General features: G+C 35.6%; 1 protein-coding gene across 3 annotated transcripts in view; it reads right to left on the bottom strand.

Annotated features, from left to right (window-relative positions):
- Window positions 1–18,754, bottom strand: part of Il1rapl1 (interleukin 1 receptor accessory protein like 1) — a 1,266,931-nt gene that overhangs the window by 12,684 nt on the left and 1,235,493 nt on the right. For all 3 annotated transcript variants that reach the window (XM_040744190.1, XM_021232992.2, XM_040744191.1), the window contains one exon: window positions 9,409–9,552. In XM_040744190.1, the coding sequence (XP_040600124.1) occupies window positions 9,409–9,552 (144 nt within the window). The remainder of the gene's footprint in view (window positions 1–9,408; window positions 9,553–18,754) is intronic.

The following is an 18,754-nucleotide window of genomic DNA, read 5'->3' on the forward strand; positions in this document are numbered from 1 at the left end:
TTTAGAGTAATATGAGAATTTATATCCTATGCAATTAAGAAATAAAAATTAACTTAAAATGTTATTAAGAAGATTTATTGTGCTCAGCCCCAATTAGCACATCTATAGCACAATCTGTATACCCAAGACTCAGGGAATATGACAAAAGAGGGGGCTGAAAGATCCTGTGGGCCAGAAAACCAGGATACCTGCTGTAAGATCGTTTCTAATAGACATTAACAGAGAAGTTTTACCCATGAATCTCAACAATAAGAGTGACTAAATGAGACTTGCATGATGACTAGAAAAAGCTGACAGTACAATGCTGATGGGAGACTTTCACAAGGTTACACCCTTATATGAGAAGCTACAGGTAATCAATGGCTGCTGAGAGAGGGAGAATCTGTTTCTTCTAGGTATACAGCCCCTGGTAGGTTATCCAAACCCAAGCGGTCAATCCTAAACGCATGTACCTAGAAACAACAGTAAATGTACTCAGATTTATATATACATGTATATATATATATGTGTGTGTGTTTATATATGTAGCAATAATGAATAAAAAAGCCTTGACTTTGAAAGGTAGTAGGAAGCATGCAGGTATTTAGAAGGTAGAGAGGGAGAAATGGAAATTATGCAAATAAATTACTCATGTATGATATTCTAAAAAAATAAAACCAGGTTGAGTGTGGTGGTGTGTATCCATAGTCTAAGCTATTTGGAAAGCTAAAGACTATTTGAGGCCAAGAGTTTCAGAACAGTCTATGTATAATACAGTGAGTACTGTCTCAAGAATCAAAAACCAAACCAAACCAAAGAACCAACTCTAAATATATTCAAATATCATTATGAAATCTTCATGGGAGAAAGCAAAACTGAAAACATATCAGAAATAAAAATGCTTAGTGTGTTAATAAATAAATTCATCTTTCTCTTTAAATCATAAGAGGATTTTTGATTCAATATTTGTTGGGGCCCATAAAAATGTCTTCCTTTCATCTTGGCTTAAGGTCAGAGAGTTCAAAACTATCCTTAATCTTCCAAGGTTAAAATCCTAAGACCTAAAGGTCTAAGATGCGACTACTGTAGAATGTTTGGTCTTAGGCATGGATGTCTTATCTTAGTAACAAGAGACTTGGTCTGAGGTGTGGTTACTCTTAACCCCAAGGCCAGATAATGAGAGATTTAGCCTAAGGCATGGTTACCAAATGTTTGGAGAATTAAGGAAGAAAGTCTGTTTGTTTCTTGTATATGATAAAGAAGTCTTTTGCCATTTCCTGCTTTTTAGTTGGGGTATTTAAGAATGTTGAAGAATAAACTTGGGGCATTCAGTATCCACTCTATTCTGTATCTCTATCTCTTCCTTAGTTATCTTTACCTGTTGTTTCCCAATCCACACTCTCTCTCTCTCAGGTAGGAACAGGGGAAGTGGCTGGATCTGGCTGAAGCCCCACAAAGACAGTATACTACAGGTTGGCAACACAACATGGGGCTACTAAAGATGCTCTTTACAAATATTATATAAGACGATTGCATGGACTTTGTTTTCAGAATAATACACTTTAAAAAAAACAGAAATTGTAAGCTGACTTCTCTCTTTTGTAGATGAACATAGTTTACTGAATCTGAGCTAGGAAAAAGATATACTGGCAAGGGAATGGTTTGAGATTAACAGCTGGGTTTTTGATACTTTTTAACCTTTAAGTATCTATTGAGTAGTTGTCAGATATTATTGGCAACTGCCTTTTTATTACTCACAAGTGAAAATAAGTCACATAAATGAAACTGGCTAGTGATATAGACCGTAATTCACCAAATGGGTTACAAAAATAAAACTAGAGGATTGAAAGATGAACATTTAGGAATGAGATAGCTCAGAAAACTTATAATTAGAAGTTGTCACTGATATAATTTGAGGCATATTTCTTTCTTAGGTCTCAGGTTTTATTTTCCTATACAGCCTCACATTTCTGAGTTGTACTTTGTTCATGTTAAAAGTTGTAGAACTATATAATGTCAGAATGTATACATATTAAATTATAACTTAATGTTTTGACTTTCGTGCATATTGAATATCTGTTCATATTTTTCAGTTTTTGGTGATGTTTAAGGGTAAACCAGGAAGTTTGCATATGGCAGGCAATTGCTCTACCTAAATTTAACTTACTTTTAATTTCAATTCTGTTATGGAAGTCTCTGTAAATTATATTTGCATAGAAAGCTACTTGAATCAAGCATTTCAGCATTTTATAACATTGATCTATCCAGTCTACATGTTTTGCCATTCAGTATTTTTCCAGACTGTTTTATTGATTCTTAAACACTTAAATGAAATATTAAGTTAAATAGTTTTTGAGACAGGACCTTTATGTACACACTGGGCTTGCATCAAATTTACCATTCTCTTACGTTAGCCTACTGAGTGCTAAGATGATAAGCATTGTACACATGGCAGTAATTAAACTATTGTCCTGGGGACATGGCTCAGAGGTTGAAAGTACTTTCTATACAAATGTGTGGACCTGAGATTGAAACCCAATAACCCATATATAATCCAAACACAGTAGCAGCAGAATCTGCAATCCTTAGTCTCTTCTGGGTTGATGGGAGTCTGAGACAAGAGACTCCCTGGAAGTTCCCATGCCTACTGGCCTTCATAAGCCAGGGAAAACCATGATACCCTATCTCAAAAAACATGGAAAGGAAGGGCCAACACATGAGGCTCTCCTGAGCTCCAAATGTATGCATAGCCCACATGCACCCACATTTTCAATCATATAACACAAAGGAAAATGTAAAAAAAATTAAAATATTTAGGATCTGATATAGCAAAAACAAAGCAGCTGAGTTGAACTTCTGACTTCTATAAATTCTGACTCATTTTGAGATTTTATTTCCTAACCTGTGAAAGAGCACCTTGGAGGCTAAGACATTTCACAGCGATAGGATACTTGTCTAACACGTCCAAAGCCCTAGGTTTGATCCCCAGAACTGAGAAAAAGTGAGATAAAAACAACTTCTTGAAGCTATTTAGTAATTAATGTATCATAATTATATAGCAAATTGTTTGGCTTTAGAGTCATTTAACAAGTATTAATTTTCTCCCTAAAAATTCCTTTCTTTGTAACCTTAAGAAAGTAGCAGCTAGCATAGTTATGAAAAGTCTTAAGCACTGTTGTACTATGGCTTTTTACTTGGGGTATAACATAGCCATCACATTTGCAGATTTGAAGTAGTGATTCTTTTGGACAATTAATCATGGCAAAAAAATAAGCAAACCTTACAGAGATATCTATGTCTATATAATGGCAATGGAGCTCTTGGCACTCCCTATTTAGGAGGTAGGGGAAGTCCCATGATACTCACCTGGGATTGCAGCCAGTGAGGGATCCTGCCCTCATTCCTTACAATAACAGGTGATCAAGGGAGATACTAGCATTTGCTTGCTTTCTTTTTGTTATTTATTATTGTTGTTATTGTAGTTGGTGACAGTGGTAGTGTGTGTGTGTGTGTGTGTGTGTGTGTGTGTGCAAGACCAGAAAGGTTAATAGAAAGTAGGACTGAATGACTCAGCTTACATAAGGACATTATCCATGATGGAGTGGGATTGTGTGGTGGTGATACAGCTGTTTGAGGGTCACCTGTACTCCCATGAGAAACCCCTCAGCCCTGCTCTTTAAGCAAGCTTTCAAAATCTTATTGGATGACCAAATTGGATTTGGATGTAATTGTTACATTCATCTGTTTGCAGTCCCTATGTGGGGAGAATAGGCATTTGTTTCTATTTCCTCAGGAAGAGTTAATAGAAGAGGAGAAAAGGTAGCTGACTAGTATCAGGGAGCACTTGGTGTGGGTTAAGAAGGGCTGACACGTCTTTTAAAAGTTTCTGAGTTTGAATAGGTCATATGCTCAAAATAACTTGTTTCCCCTTTGAGAATTCAAAAACCATGTATGCAACTCAACCATTAACCTGAAAACAAAAGGCCAGCTCCATAGGTGTTCTAAATAATATACAGAGACACAGTATTCACTGACACAGTGTTCACTGACATACATAAAGACAATAATTCCTGAATCTACAAATAAAGGAAAGAACTTGTAGTTGAAACAGAAAGAAAACAAAGTATGTATGGCCTAATATTGCACAGATGCCAATTTGTTTTGGAGACAGGGAATAACTGCTCATTTTCTGAAGATGAGGTAGAGATTTTAAAAAATTGTTCTAACTCATTTGTTCAATACTGATAATACCAAGCAGCAAGCTGGATCTCTGTCTTCATCTTCAAAATATGAACAGTGTTGGATATCATAATGTTCTTAATGTTGTACTGCTATGATTATGGGTAACTATCACCTATATACCTCTTAGGCAAAGGGATAGGGGACAAACTCTTTGTGTTCTGGAAAAAACAAACAAAGGATGGGTAATCATTTTTAAATAAACCTGTAAAAGAAACCCCAGGCAAAGGCATGCAAAACCAAAGGAGGCTGATATTTTGATGTTTTTCTTTCTCTTTAATTTATTCTAGTGTAGACTAAGGTATTGTGTTGGTATAAGTTCTCTGGAGACACTAGGTCTCCCTTATCATGATGTTCAGCTATTTAATTAGAACATGACACTGTTCTAGAGGGAGCTACTTTAAAAATTTTAAATACCTCCATTTCTGATTAAAAGTAGGTGATTCACTAATTAGCTCAAGAGAAGTTAAAAAAATCAGGCTCCAGTGCTAAAATTAGTTGCTTTATATTAAATATATAACCTTTGAAATCCATGGAAGACTTAACATATTTTGGAGATATACCCATCCTTACAAGTATATATCAGGGTCAATATCCTTGGAGAAGTCTAGGTTAAATTCCACCATGGTCCTGTGACCCAGAAAAGGATGTTTGGGAGACAGCAGCTGGATTTCTAGTTCCTGTGTCTGGAATGGTGGTATACTAGCTTCAAGGGAAATTTTCTTTAAAAATTTTCTTTCCTTTGGAACACAAAAATACACATCCAACACTTATTTTTCTCCAGGACTTGAACTTCTTTAAATTTTTGTTTGTTTTCTTTATGAGAAAGGGTCCCACAGTGTATCTGTGCCTTATCTGGAAGTTTCTGTGTAGAAACTGCTGATCTCTTCTTCCAAAGTGCTGGGGCTATAGGCATGTACCACCAGGCTCAGCATATGTTTGTTTTGGTTTTCGAGAAAGGTTTCTCTGTGTAACAGTCCTGGCTGGTCTGGAGCTCAATTTGTAGACCAGGCTGGCCTCAAACTCACAGAGATCTGCTGCCTATGCCTCCTGAGTGCTGGGATTAAACGTGTTTGCCACCACTGTCCAGCAGCATATAATATTTAAAAAATGTACATATAGCAGATTTTGTGTAAAGTAAAATTTTATTATGTAATAATTATGGTGGGACATTATGTAAACTACCCCTCTACTGTTTAACCTCTATAGATACCTATTTTAGTTAAAATAATCTTAGAATAATGCATAATTACATTGCCTTAGGCTAGTTCTCAATAGTTGTCTTTGACGAAGAAGCAAAAACATACTTGCAGCATGTTTTGACCTTAAAGGAGTGCCAATGCTACAAGCATGACTTAATCTATGATTTCAAAGCAATTACTTTCTGAGCTGGGATGGCTAGATATGCTCTGGTAGGAAAAATGGGGCATTTTTATTGTCAGAGGCTTGAGAAAACAGAAGTCACAATTAATTTGTACTTGGGAAGATAATTATGGAGAATGTGAAAGTTAATGTAGACACATAAAATATAAAGGCAAGAAGATAGTAAAGGAGGAGACTGATAAAAGGTAGTTGTAATTAAGACAAAAGTTTGGCATGAGGTGGTATTGACTGATGATAATTTAGGGAAAATCGTGGCCACTGAGATAGAGAAGAACTGAGGAATAGATGGAATGATGCAGAATGATCACGAAAGGCAAGTAATATAAAACCTAGGTTTGGTATTTAACCTGGTGGAAATAGTCAACATATAAAAAAGTTATACTAAAACAACAGAACTGTATGTAGGATGCTGATATTTAAAAATTATATGTTCATAAACACAATTGACAATAGTACAATAAATATCCAAAAATTTAGGAGTAATGAAGTAAAAAAAAAAGAAGTGGCAATGTATGAATTCAGATAACAAAATAATCTGCTATTTCTATGAAGGATTGAGTAGTTGATTGGAGCCAAATGAAGAAAGCAATGCATGAACATGTTATATCCTGAAAACAACTAAAACAATATAATCCTTTTATATCAGGATCTTTATGATATAGGACTCATCGAGTCAGGAAGTACACCACACTCTAATGACTTGAAAGAAACTGGCTTAATGGTTTCCTGATGCTAAATTCTCCATTTTCCAATCTGGTACCTTGAATAAAATTCTGGGGATGGGAATCATTAAGACTTGGGTTAAAATTCCTTCTAGTTTTGTGTGGCAAAGTAAAAATAAATTAATCAATCCAGTATTTGTTAAGTAATGAATGTGTTATTATCATGCCAATACATTAGACTGTCTCTTCAGAAGACTAGTAAACCCATTTTTTTTTCAGAGACTGAGGTGGAATCCAGTGCCTCATGTGTGGTAGACATGTGTTCTACCAGTGAACTATGTACCTGTAGCCTATCAGCTAATCTTTATTTCCACATTCTTCTTTATGTTCTTCACCTATTGTTACTTCTAAGACAGTTTTCAAAAATTCCTTCTTAGAATCAATATATTGATAAAATGTCTAAGAATGAAAGAAAGGAAGGAAGGAAAGAAGAAAGGAAGGAAGGAAGAAATGGGCTCACCTTCGATCATTAAATTCTGCATTTTTTAAAAGTCAAAAACCACAGAAAGGCCAGGCATTTCTGCTACTAGGCATCATCTTTGGCAGAGGAAAAAGACTGTGAGGAACTAGAAATATAAGGAATGGATATTTTCCAAAACAGTTGTCACCCTTAGATTAGGTAATTACTTAAGACATAAAGGAATGTCGTTAAGGTTATGACATTGTATGGGCTTCTGAGAAGGGGGTTTCTGGGCACTAGAAAGGGTAAGAGAGTGATAGTAGCACACACGGTGTGAGGCAGAATCTGTCAGAGTAAGGATTTGTATCTTTTTTCTCCAGAAGCCATCGTGCAAGTGCTGGAAACTCAGCCTGGGTCATCTGCAGGAGCAGCCAGTATTCTTGACCACCGAGCTATCGCCACAGCACCAAAGTGGTTACATTGTTATATTACTGCAAAAGAAACACTGTTTCTGGATGTTGTAAGAGTCAGGTCCCTTGTAGTAACGTGGATTAAGGATGGGCTCCGGTGACCACACCAGCAGGAGCAGGACTGTTTTAGCTCAGGGAGGATCACTGCACTTGCAGTATAAAGTCTTTCTCATAAAACCATGCCAACACTCTTGGTTTAAGCAGTCTTTGCGTTCTTTTCCTCTTTAGCCATATTATGTGTACATTAATCTTACCCACATGATAATTAAGTTTATTACCTTGGCTCTCTTTGAGCTTATTGAATTCACAGGAGCATCTGAAAGAAAGCCCTAGTCCTTATAGCCCTGATTATCTTCAAGATGGCCTGAAGGACGGGCTTTACTAAATCGTAGGGCATTTATAAACTAAATTAGTTTTCTGAGAAAAAACTTAACTTGATAAGATACTGTTTGTTGCTTTTTTTTTTAGTTTTGTCTTCTCACCTAAAACAATACAAAACAAAAACCAAAAACCAGAAGGCCCAAATGCTTCCAGAACAGCAACAAAAATCCATTTGGCTTCCACAAGTAGCCCACTCCAGTGTGAATAAGTAGCAAGGTTCCTCAAAATAAATTTCAAATCGCAGAAATTCAACTGACTATGGTTCTGATTTGTTTTATTAAATTCTATCATTTACACTCAGAAAATGACAGATAAGCCCTGCACTAGAAATTGATGGTTTGGGTAAAATCATCCAAATCATTCTGAACAAAAATAAACGTATTTAAAGTAAGGTTAATAGATAATGTGAGAATTGTTTAGATAAACTGCTTGTATAAAGTAACATCTACTTTTAATGGCACAAACAACAACATGCCTTCAGAGATTCTGAGTATATTAAATTTTAAAAATAAGAGATTTGGGGAAGTAGATTTACTTAGCCACTTGTAGTAATACTTGAATTATCATTCTGAAGAAATTATTTAACTTCTGAGAGCCTTGGTTACCTTATAAATGAAATGGAGATTAGAATGTTGCACTTGTAATTTTTATGGAGTTTAGTAAGGATGGCTTTAAGATGCCTGGCACATAGATTACTGCACTCATATTGACAGTATCCTAATATATTCTTGAAACAACCCAAATATACTAATTTTTGTGAACAGGGAGGAAAATATAAACAAGAAACAACTAAGAAAAATCATTGCTTTAAGAAAACTCCCCAAAACAGTAGTGTTGCTGCAGCCCAGCCTTTGCCTCAGTGGCAACAGGAGAAGGGTAAATGGAGGGGACTGTTGGCAATGCCAATAAACTGCTCTTTTCTACAAGTTTGAAAACTGACAGCTCTGCCTATGGACTGCTATGGAGGACTCTGGAAGTATGCAACAGGGATAAGGCTTCATTTTCTTTTGCACTGCTTAGTGCAAAACTGACAAAGAAAAACGTTTACCAATATAACCGAGAAACCATAATCATTTCCACTAGTGATTGTCACTTTGCAAGTGCTATTTTGCAAGTTTAGCTTATGTTTTCTGAATGACCTCCGTAGAACACAAAGGACCTTTGAGGTCACTAATGAATGGTGGTGGGAGGTCAATTTTGTGAACCCTAAATTCTTTTTAGATGTACACACATTCTTGGCTGGCCAGAGGTGAATGATAATTACTGTTTCTATAAAAACAGCGTTTACTTGTTCAGTAGGAGCCAAAATGTTAGATGTGTTATTATCAAAACAATGTGGCTTTGTACTTTTTTGTTGGTCTACCCTTGGAATGACAGTTAGTCTCTAAAAATAGAGAGATGGACAAGACTGACGAGCCTCTTGGAAGAATGCTAAAATAGTCAGTACAGTTTAATAAAGCAGCTATCAGTCTACAGAAGAACAAATTGAAATTCACTTCAAACTACCCAACTAGGGAAGACAATTAAAAGAGAAACACCTTACTATAGAAAAGTGAAGCTGGCATTTCAGTAGTGATTACAAGGTGAGAGAAAATGAACATGCCTATGGCATTGCAATCAGTGTCTGTAATTTGTAAGTGCTGTTTGGAATACACTTCTAAAAAGGGTAGATGTTACTAGACAAGTTGCAGAGAAAACTACCTACTGGCACGAAATTAACACACATATTTCCGTACAAAAATGGTTTTACAAAGATGCGCATAACTTTTCTTTTGCTGGGATAAAAATGAAGGCAGGAAAGAAGCATATTCAGAAGGAAGGGAAATCATCTTACCTCCATCCAGTTCCTCAGCTCCAAAATGATTCCTGTAGAACAGCATGATTTCTATCTTGTAACATTTATAGATGGTCACCAAACAAACAAGCAGCAAGAGAATAGCACCAAGCCCTCCAGCAAGTTCAACGGTGTACATTAACTCTAGGGGGGGGGGGAGAAAGCAATGGAGATTATACAATAATCACATATGAAAACCATGGAATTCTATTTACTTTAATGTTATTGCAAATGAGTCCAGATGTGTTAAAACAATCTCGTTCCCTTTTCTGTGACAATTGTTTTGTTTTTATTTTTATTTTTTTGAAATGGGTTCTCACCGTGTATCCTAGGCTGGCTTTGAACTTGTGACCCACCTGCCTCAGCCTGGGATCATAAGTATGTACCGACATACTCATCTTGTATGAGGATTTAATCCATCTTCACCTTTTAATTCTGTTTTCATGGTAATTGGATAAGGTGACATGTGACAGCATTGCTTAGTAACACTACTTTGGTAAAAATGAATTTGGTTTACACATTGCATCTGGACTAAAAATATTGTAAATATATAATTGAAAACTACCATATTGCATTGGCCGCAGTGCAGCAACTTTTACATGTATACATGTCCCTTGAGGAGGTCCTGTGTACTATGTGTTTGGAGTTGATAAAAATCTATGATCACCTGCATATGAGTCTTGATCATTTTTTACCTGAGCTGTTACTTTGGAGTTGGGTTTAAGGTTTGAAATAAAGGGGACAAAATAGTATAGTTCCTAGAAGACATGTACACTAATGCATAGAGGGTTGGCAGAACTACCTAGTGAATGCTATCTGATTTCTTCTGCAACAAGTAATGACTTATGATGTCCATTTTTCTGTAACGAGTACTGCCCAGGTGTGTTAGCATAATCTTGATGACAGAAAGATTAACTGCATTTAAAAAGTGGGCCTCCTAGTGGATATTACAGCAAAATGTTCTGGAAATGTTTTTTTTAATTAAGATACTATATTATTTTCTTATTTTTCTTTACTTTCCCTTACATTATTCTAGACATGTTTATATACACAAGTCTAAATTAGGAAAAAATTTCGACATTTGCTGTATACAAGCTCTCCATTATCATACTGAATGCTGATATTACAACAAAAATGATCAGACAAAATTTGGAATAAAATAGATACATTTTCTTCTTTAGAGCTTATGAAGATTTTTACAAGATTTAGGTTGATTGTATGTAAACAGTAAGTACCCATGTCCATGTATTGAAACTCACTGTGCTTAAACGCTTGTGTATGCGTGTTGTCATTGATTATCGTAGACTAAATGGTGTTGCTGCTGGGTAGTTGTTGTTTCTTGAAGTTAAGCTTGAAAAGCAATAGTTTCTTTAAATCAGTAAGTTTAGTGCTGTTCATAGCAGTTTTGTCTCAGAAGGAAACCTAACATCTTGGAACGAAGCTCACTAGCACAGAAGATGTTAAAAGGAGGCGAAGCAACTGCATGTTTTAGGAAAATAGAACATCCCTTTCTTAAGCTCAGGAAGGAACAACTCAAACCAGATTTATTTGGCCTCTCCTGGCCAGAATGAGCAAAAAGACCATCGAGAGTCACTATCAGGTAAGCTAGACTGCAAAGTCTCTGAGACCAAACCAGCTGCCTAGAAGTAGCAAAAACTAGCCAAGCTACCTGAAAGACGTTCAGACTGAGTCACTGGGAAAGGACACTCTCCCCACCTATTGTGCTGCCTGCTGGCTGGCTGTCGAGGGTGCTTTTAGGCTTCTAGTTTTCATGAGCTATCTGTCACTCGTGCCAGGGTGCGTTTGGCTAATGCTGCTGTCGTTTGAGTTATTTTGGCTATCAGTAACATTAGTAAAAGTCGTTGGTTCACCCAATTAATTTTTGGTGGTATCCTTATTTTGTTCTGTCATCATTTTCCTCCCTGGAGTGATTAACATTTTGTTCACATCTCCCTAGCAATAGGGTCACACAACATATAGTCATTCCTTAAATTAAAATATTAAAATAACATTTTAGATTCTGTAACTGGGAAACTGTGAAGGAATGGGTGATATAATTTATACCACAGTCAATAAAAGCTTAGATTAAGAACATTAAAATAATTCATGAATTGCAATAATACATATTATTAGGTAACAAATTCCCTCCTAAATTCTCATACATGGGGTAAAATAATAACAGGAATGAAGCAGTGTAGAGAAAATAATTTGGAAATTATGGTCATCATTTTCTCACAAGAATGTGTGTGTGTATAACAGAGAGAGAATGTGTTTGTGTATATGTGCATGCTTGTACGTGATAACATTTTTCCTGTAACAATTAAGAAAAATAATCACAGTCACATTTCTCATTGTCTAGTTCTTTATCCCTAATGTAACAGTTTAATAAAGTAAATACACATAACCATTCTTTAATCAAGTGCATTTTGTTCTTAGTAAAATTAAATGGGAGGCTGAAGAAAATACTTTATTAAAAATCTGACTATGAATTTAAGATAGAAATAAGTTAAGATAAGAAATTAAATATTTGAGAGTCAAGGTAAATTAACAGGAAATTATGGAAAAAATTACACCAGCTCTACCTGTTAAAAATTGTAGGGAAGCACACAAGAGACTACTGAAAATGTGCCAGGGACAAAATATACAATGTTCTTCAGAGCATTGTTTCCTTCTTACTGTGTGAAGAGAAAGAATAAGTGGGTAAATAAAAGTGTGGAGTGCTTTGGGTCTTTGTTCTCTCAGAATACCAGTTGAATTTCACCACATGGAGAAACCTGAATGAAAGTACGACTTGTGTCCACAAGATGAATCAAATACCATAACATCTGATTTAAAATACCTGGACATTACATTACAGGAGAGATAATAACTTAGCTCATGACCCTTTTGTGGTCCAAGGAACCAAACCCAGGACCTCACAATAGGCAAATGCTCTACCACTCAAACCCATCCCTAGCCCACCTTGTGGCTTTTTTTAAGGTTCTGTTTTTTATTTATACTTTGTGCTTCCTAGTTTTATGTCGATTGGACTCAAACTAATGTCATCTAAGAGGAAAGAACCTCAACTGAGAAATTCTCTCCCTAAGATTCAGCTGTAAGCAAGCCTAAAGATCATTTTTGTAATTAGTTTTTGATGTGTGAGGGCCTTTACTACTTTTGGTGGGACCACCCTGGGATTGGAGATACTGAATTCTGTAAGAAAGCAGGCTGAGAAAGTCATGGGAAGCAAGCCAATAAGCAGCACACGTCCATGGCCTCTGCTTTAGATCCTGCCTCCAGGTCTTGCCTTGTGTTTCTGCTCTGACTTCCTTCTACAGACTGTGATTCAGGACAGTAAGTCAACCCCTTTCCTACTCAAGTTCCTTTGGTCATGTTTTATCACAGCAATTGAAACCCTAAAGTAAGACACACATAATTTACAACTATAATTTCTTGCATAAAAATAGAATATGATCAAGACCACTTAATTTCCAGTCTTAAACATTGCTGGTGAGAGAACTTAATTGTGCTATTACATTGGGCAAGTTTTCTAATAAAGTTTTCAATGTCAATATCAATTCCACAGATACTCTCAGGAAGTCTTGTGCAAAAAATTGTTTGGAGTAGTCTTATCCATGCTTACCACAATCGGAAACAACCTGTCTCATTAACAGGAGATGCTGAATAAACAGTTCAGCCCATGAATACATTTTATTCATCAAGCAAAAGAAGAAACTAAAGATATACACCATGCAAAAACTCATAGGGTTACACTGAGTGAAGGAAGCCAAATGCAATATTTATAGTATGGTTCTACTAAAGTACAAAAACAGCCTATTAAAATGTACAGTGATATAACCCAGAAACTGTATTTTTCTTGTGTGATAAGTGAAAGGAAAGTTTACTGAAAGGGGCAAGGGGGAAATTTACAGAGTAAAGGAAATATATTTTTATCTTGTCTTGGGGTAGATACACAGTGTATGCATTTGTTAAAATTCATTGACCTGATCACTTGCAGTCTATGCATTTTTTATTTTTAAATTAGAAACAAGATTGCTTCACATGTCAATTCCAGGTCCCTCTCCGTTTCCCTCCCCTCCTCCGGTGCCCTCCCACCAACCCCCTCAATATCCCCTCATTTCCTCAGGTAGGGTGAGGCCCTCCATGGGGGTGTCCATAGTCTGTCATTTCATCCAGGGCAGGGCCTGTACCCTCCCACAAGAGTTCAGGGTGAGAGTGCATCTCACATTGTTGGATGGGAGTCCAAAGTCCATTTGTATAAATACTGATCTACAGTCTATGCATTTTATCTTATGCCAATCATAAGTCAATTCTTTAAAATTCTCATTATTTATGAAAAGCTATTATAAGTTTTGACCCAAGGCCTGTGTGGGGAGGTTCTCTAAGGAAATATTGGAGTCAGAACAGCTGTTCCATTGTAGATAACTAGCCAGGCAGGAAATGATTTTTCTATAGAGCCACCAAGTCTACCTTTTGCAGCTGGAGGCACAGCACTAGGCCCAACCTTGTAATATAGTGCAAGTAACACATCTACTCAAATAGCTTTAGAGACAATAAAAATGATACCTGAAGCATGTACTTAGCAATTCATAAAAAAATGAATCATTTTATTTAGGTGGTATTCATAATCAGGTTTCTACATACTTTCAAACAGCTGCTTTTTTCTTGGTCAATTTAAATTTGTTATATCTTTTATTTTTGAGATTATAATATATTTATAGCATTTCTCCCTTCCCTTACCTCCCTCCAAACCATATCGCTTTTCAAATTCATGGACAATTTTTTTTCAGAAATTGAACATGAATAAATAAGAGGAAAAGTTGTACAGAGCAAGTTATTTTTATTTCTAGAGATCATACAAACTAGTTATTTTTATATAAGTAATGAGTCATCAAAGTTGTGCATAACACCATAAATATTCTATCTATTTAGACCTAGTATTGTCTGAAATGTAATAAAAATGAAATGATAGAGTTGATGTAGTTTTACAGTTACAGAAATTGTTGTATCACTTGAATAGCTTTACTATACAAACATATGAAATATTACATATACTTAAAAACTGAATAATGAACAAGAATAAATCTTTTGAGGTGTAGTCATTTACTACTAATAAAAGCATGTGAAAACTGGTCCAAAGAAACTTAGTATTTGCAGCATGCTGTATTGCTCAAACTCTGGAGCATAATTCAAACTTCTCTTCAGATGCTCTGTAATGCTATGTGTAAAAATATGGTGTTCTTACATCATTGTTAGAAGGAGGTCAGGAATGAAGCTTTGTCTTTTCTCACAAGGCACACACCAGTGCCTGCTTCTCTATTGCTCCATCTTGCATAGGCATATTTATTGTAAACATACACAGATTACTACTTATTAAGTTGATGTAAAATTGTCACATTGTGAAGTGCTCTCAAGGAAAATGGTTCATTAGATTTAGTCTGTACTTTCCTGCTTCAAGCTGAACAGTTCATTAATATGAGCCCTATGTATTTTATGGCTTATTCATGATTTCAGGAGAAAATCAGAAGGGTTAAATTTTGTCATAGTTAAGAGAAATTATCTGGGTCTCCTATTGTCTTTTATCTTTGCATTACTATGTGACAGCCAATGGTGTTGCCCTTGCAAATGTCATTTTCCTTTTGAAAGGAGCCTGCTTTCGGTTCTGCTCTGAGTTGCCTGAAGTATCAGCACAAAAAAAAAAAAAAAAAGAGTTCATTTCAGCACAACTCAACTTCTGAGATTGGAAAGAGAAAACCCAGACATTCAAACAAAGGGTATAATTTGGTTAAAATGATAGACTCTACCTCCTTTAAGGGATTGAGGCTAAATATTGAAAATTGTAAAGCAAAACTGCTCAGCAAAAACTTAGGGGAAACTGGCATTTGCTTAAACACTACAAATGAACAAGTGCCAAAGAGTTACATTTAAGGGCACCAAGTCATTTAGTTACAGGCAATTAACAATAGTCCTTGGAAAGCTCCAGTACAGTCTAAGGGAAAACACATTGATTATTGCTGCAGTAGTAGACTCTTTTCTGAATAAATTGCTTCAATTTAAAACTAGATTTGCTACAAGCATTTTGAGCAATGGCTACAATTTTTTTTCTTATCAAGACAGTTGGCGCAGGCAACCCTTTAAAAGAAACACCTAATTAAAATAAAGCACATGCCATCTCTTAGTATATTGGATTACACTGCAAATAATAAATGCACTTGGTTTACACTAGCTGCAAGTACTCTCTCTCTCTCTCTCTCTCTCTCTCTCTCTCTCTATATATATATATATATATATATATATATATATCTTGGCCTGTACCTGGTATTAGTGTTTGGAAAGTCTTTTCCTAGAAATCTTTGGAGAAGTAAAATTTTAACAAAATAAAATTTCATTTGTTTTGTGAGCTCAGCTTGAGTTTTCATTTTGCATTTCTGATACCTATTCTTATTTATGTACATGTATAAAATTTGTTGAAAGTGCTATGGGAGACGCTGGGTGACTTATTCTTTAATAGTTCATTCTAAAATTGTTTTATTCTTACATAAAATCCTTTGAAATGTTCTGCCATGATATATGTGCTGCAAAATGCAAGTTTGTTGGGGAAACACATGATAGACAATATAATGATCCTAGTTTATTCATTAGCTTCATTCACCATGTACATTCCCCCCCACTACCGTTGTGTTATATAGAGCTAAGGTTTATAAGGATTTATCCATCCACATAAATTCATATGCATATTTATTACTCTGGAGCAGTATAAATTATTTGTTCCTGACAGGAGGATAATTATGCTCAGCCCACAAAGATATTCAACTCAATTTCTACAATACATCAGCACAATTTAGAAGCAGTTACATTCTTGTGGGCACGGGCATGATACATTAAGAAAGTCTGGCATACAAATGGACTTTGGGAGCCCATTCCACCCTCCCTGGGAAGTGGAGTAGGGACTGGGTGGGGGGGGCCGAGGGGGACTTTTGGGGAGCAGGGGAGGAGGGGATGGAGAGGGAGCTGGGATTGACATGCAAAGCAAGCTTGTTTCTAATTTAAATAAAAAAGATAAAAAAGAATCCGAATTTCTACTTTTATAGTATCTAGGAAAAGTTTTGGGAAAGCATATATTCGTATGTAAGGAGAAGAATTTTAAGTCTTTATTTTTTGGAAGAAAGTAAAAATAGATTATCAACGGAATATCTTAATTAGTGAGACCAAATATTTGGACAAAGATCACCCTTAAAGTATGCATGTTGAGCCGGGCGGTGGTGGCACACGCCTTTAATCCCAGCACTTGGGAGGCAGAGGCAGGCAGATCTCTGTGAGTTCGAGGCCAGGCTGGACCGACAACCTCCAAAACAATACAGAGAAACCCTATCTCGTAAAAATCCAAAAAGAAAAAAAGTAGTGTATCTTGACATTTTGGGAAGAAATTATCAGGAAAAGCATTAAGTGAACTTTTACTTAGTGCCAATCAAGGATGGAAAATATAATCCATGGGTTAGAGCCCAAACATTTTGGTCTACTTAGACTAAGTTCCCAGAAGCCATTGGAACTTAATTGTCATATTTTACTCCACCACAATATAAAAATGAAGAAGTACTAGAGCAAAAATGCATCGTTCTAGGTATAGTTTGGTAAAAATTATACTTGGAATATGGTTTTGTTTGTTTTTTTCCTTTAAGTAAGGACTATTCTTCAGTGGTGTGCTTTAAAAGGCCACTTCAAATGAATAATCATAGTATAGCGTTAAAAGTTATCATTCATTCATGAATGTGGTGATATTATCTAGTATAGATACACAGAATTTTAAAAGTTCGTATTCGCTTAGAATCTGAGAATCACCTACTATTTCAAGACCTTGAAGATGCTAGGCAATGCTCTGTCACTGAGATATACCATTCATATTTAATCTTATCATTAATTAATTCATTCATTCATTCTATGCATGTTTAATAAGTACCTTCTAAATAGTGGTGCAGTGTTTTGCACTCCTGTAGACTCTGATATGCAAGTGCATATCTACCACAAAATACACACTAATATTTACTGAGCACTGAGGTGTCACTGTGTTAGAACTTTCATATGAATGTAAAAAGTACTGTAAGGATTCATAATCATGAGACTAGTAAGCAACACACTTGCCATATTTTGTGCGTTTGTGTGGTTTTGTTGGCAGATTTCAAAGACAGAAATCAATCATTGATTGACATAGTGCAAGAGTGTAAAGGTTTTTTAAAATGATTTGATATGGTATGAAATGACAAAATATATTTGTTATATGTTAGATTATTTTAGGCAAATTTCTCCTTTTCTTGTTTAGTTAATATATATTGTTTTTCTTGTTAATTTACTTTCAAAGTAAATGACCTAAGACTTTCCAAAAAACAGTTGTCTGGGGATTCATATTATGTACCAGTTATGCTAGTTTCCCAAATTTAGGGCAGAGCAATAAGGCTATGATTCCCCTAGGGGAAAGCTGACATTCCTTTTCAAAAGCTACAATATGTAGTTCCTAGAATAGGTAGAAATTTATTGTGGAAAACTTTTCATGTTTAGACTATAAATCAGTACATAAGGTGTATACATGGGACATACACATCACCACATATTTGCACATACATATAGACATATAAAAGATTCAGAGTGGGCTCTTTCATCTTAGATCTCAAAAGAGAAATCAGACAAAGAATGAGCACACCGTTAAAGAACAAAAGGGCCTCAGGTGACCAGCTTAGAAGACAGGGTTATTGTATATCAAGGTGTCATTGTATATCAAAGTGTCAAACCTCACTGATGCCTAAAAGAATATATCTTCGAATAAAAAGTATTTGCTTTCTCTCTACTAGGAATTTCCTTCTTAACATGTCATACAAATAGACAGGCACAGATGGAATGTTACAAAACCTCTCTGGAGAGAGAATTTTCAAAGTGAAGGTGGCATTGCCATTTTATTCTTTTTTGTTAAAGGATGTGATGCTTATCCTGAAAGCAATTGTCCACCAGAGGATATATTGTCACAGTTAGAACAACTCATTCTTCCATTGGGAATGCTTTGGGATGCCCAAAGAACACAGAACATCTGGACTGCTTAGATAAACAGGAAGAGCCTTGTTTTCTACTTTTCAACATAAACATTGAACTCTGATAAAAAATTATGATTTGAAGAATATATGGAAACAAATTTATAAAACATTGTACACATGTGAAATCTTATTGTGCTACCTTGTACACAGTAGGAAGCACTGGTAAACATCAGACTTTTGCTATCATTTTAATTTTCTTTCTTTAGGGGTTTAATATATTTTCTAACTATTGAAATCATTAGAAATAACTGTCTTTTGGTGAAAAT

This window comes from Mesocricetus auratus, unplaced genomic scaffold (genome assembly GCF_017639785.1).
Source record: "Mesocricetus auratus isolate SY011 unplaced genomic scaffold, BCM_Maur_2.0 Super-Scaffold_100003, whole genome shotgun sequence".
In the NCBI taxonomy this organism is placed as follows: domain Eukaryota; kingdom Metazoa; phylum Chordata; class Mammalia; order Rodentia; family Cricetidae; genus Mesocricetus; species Mesocricetus auratus.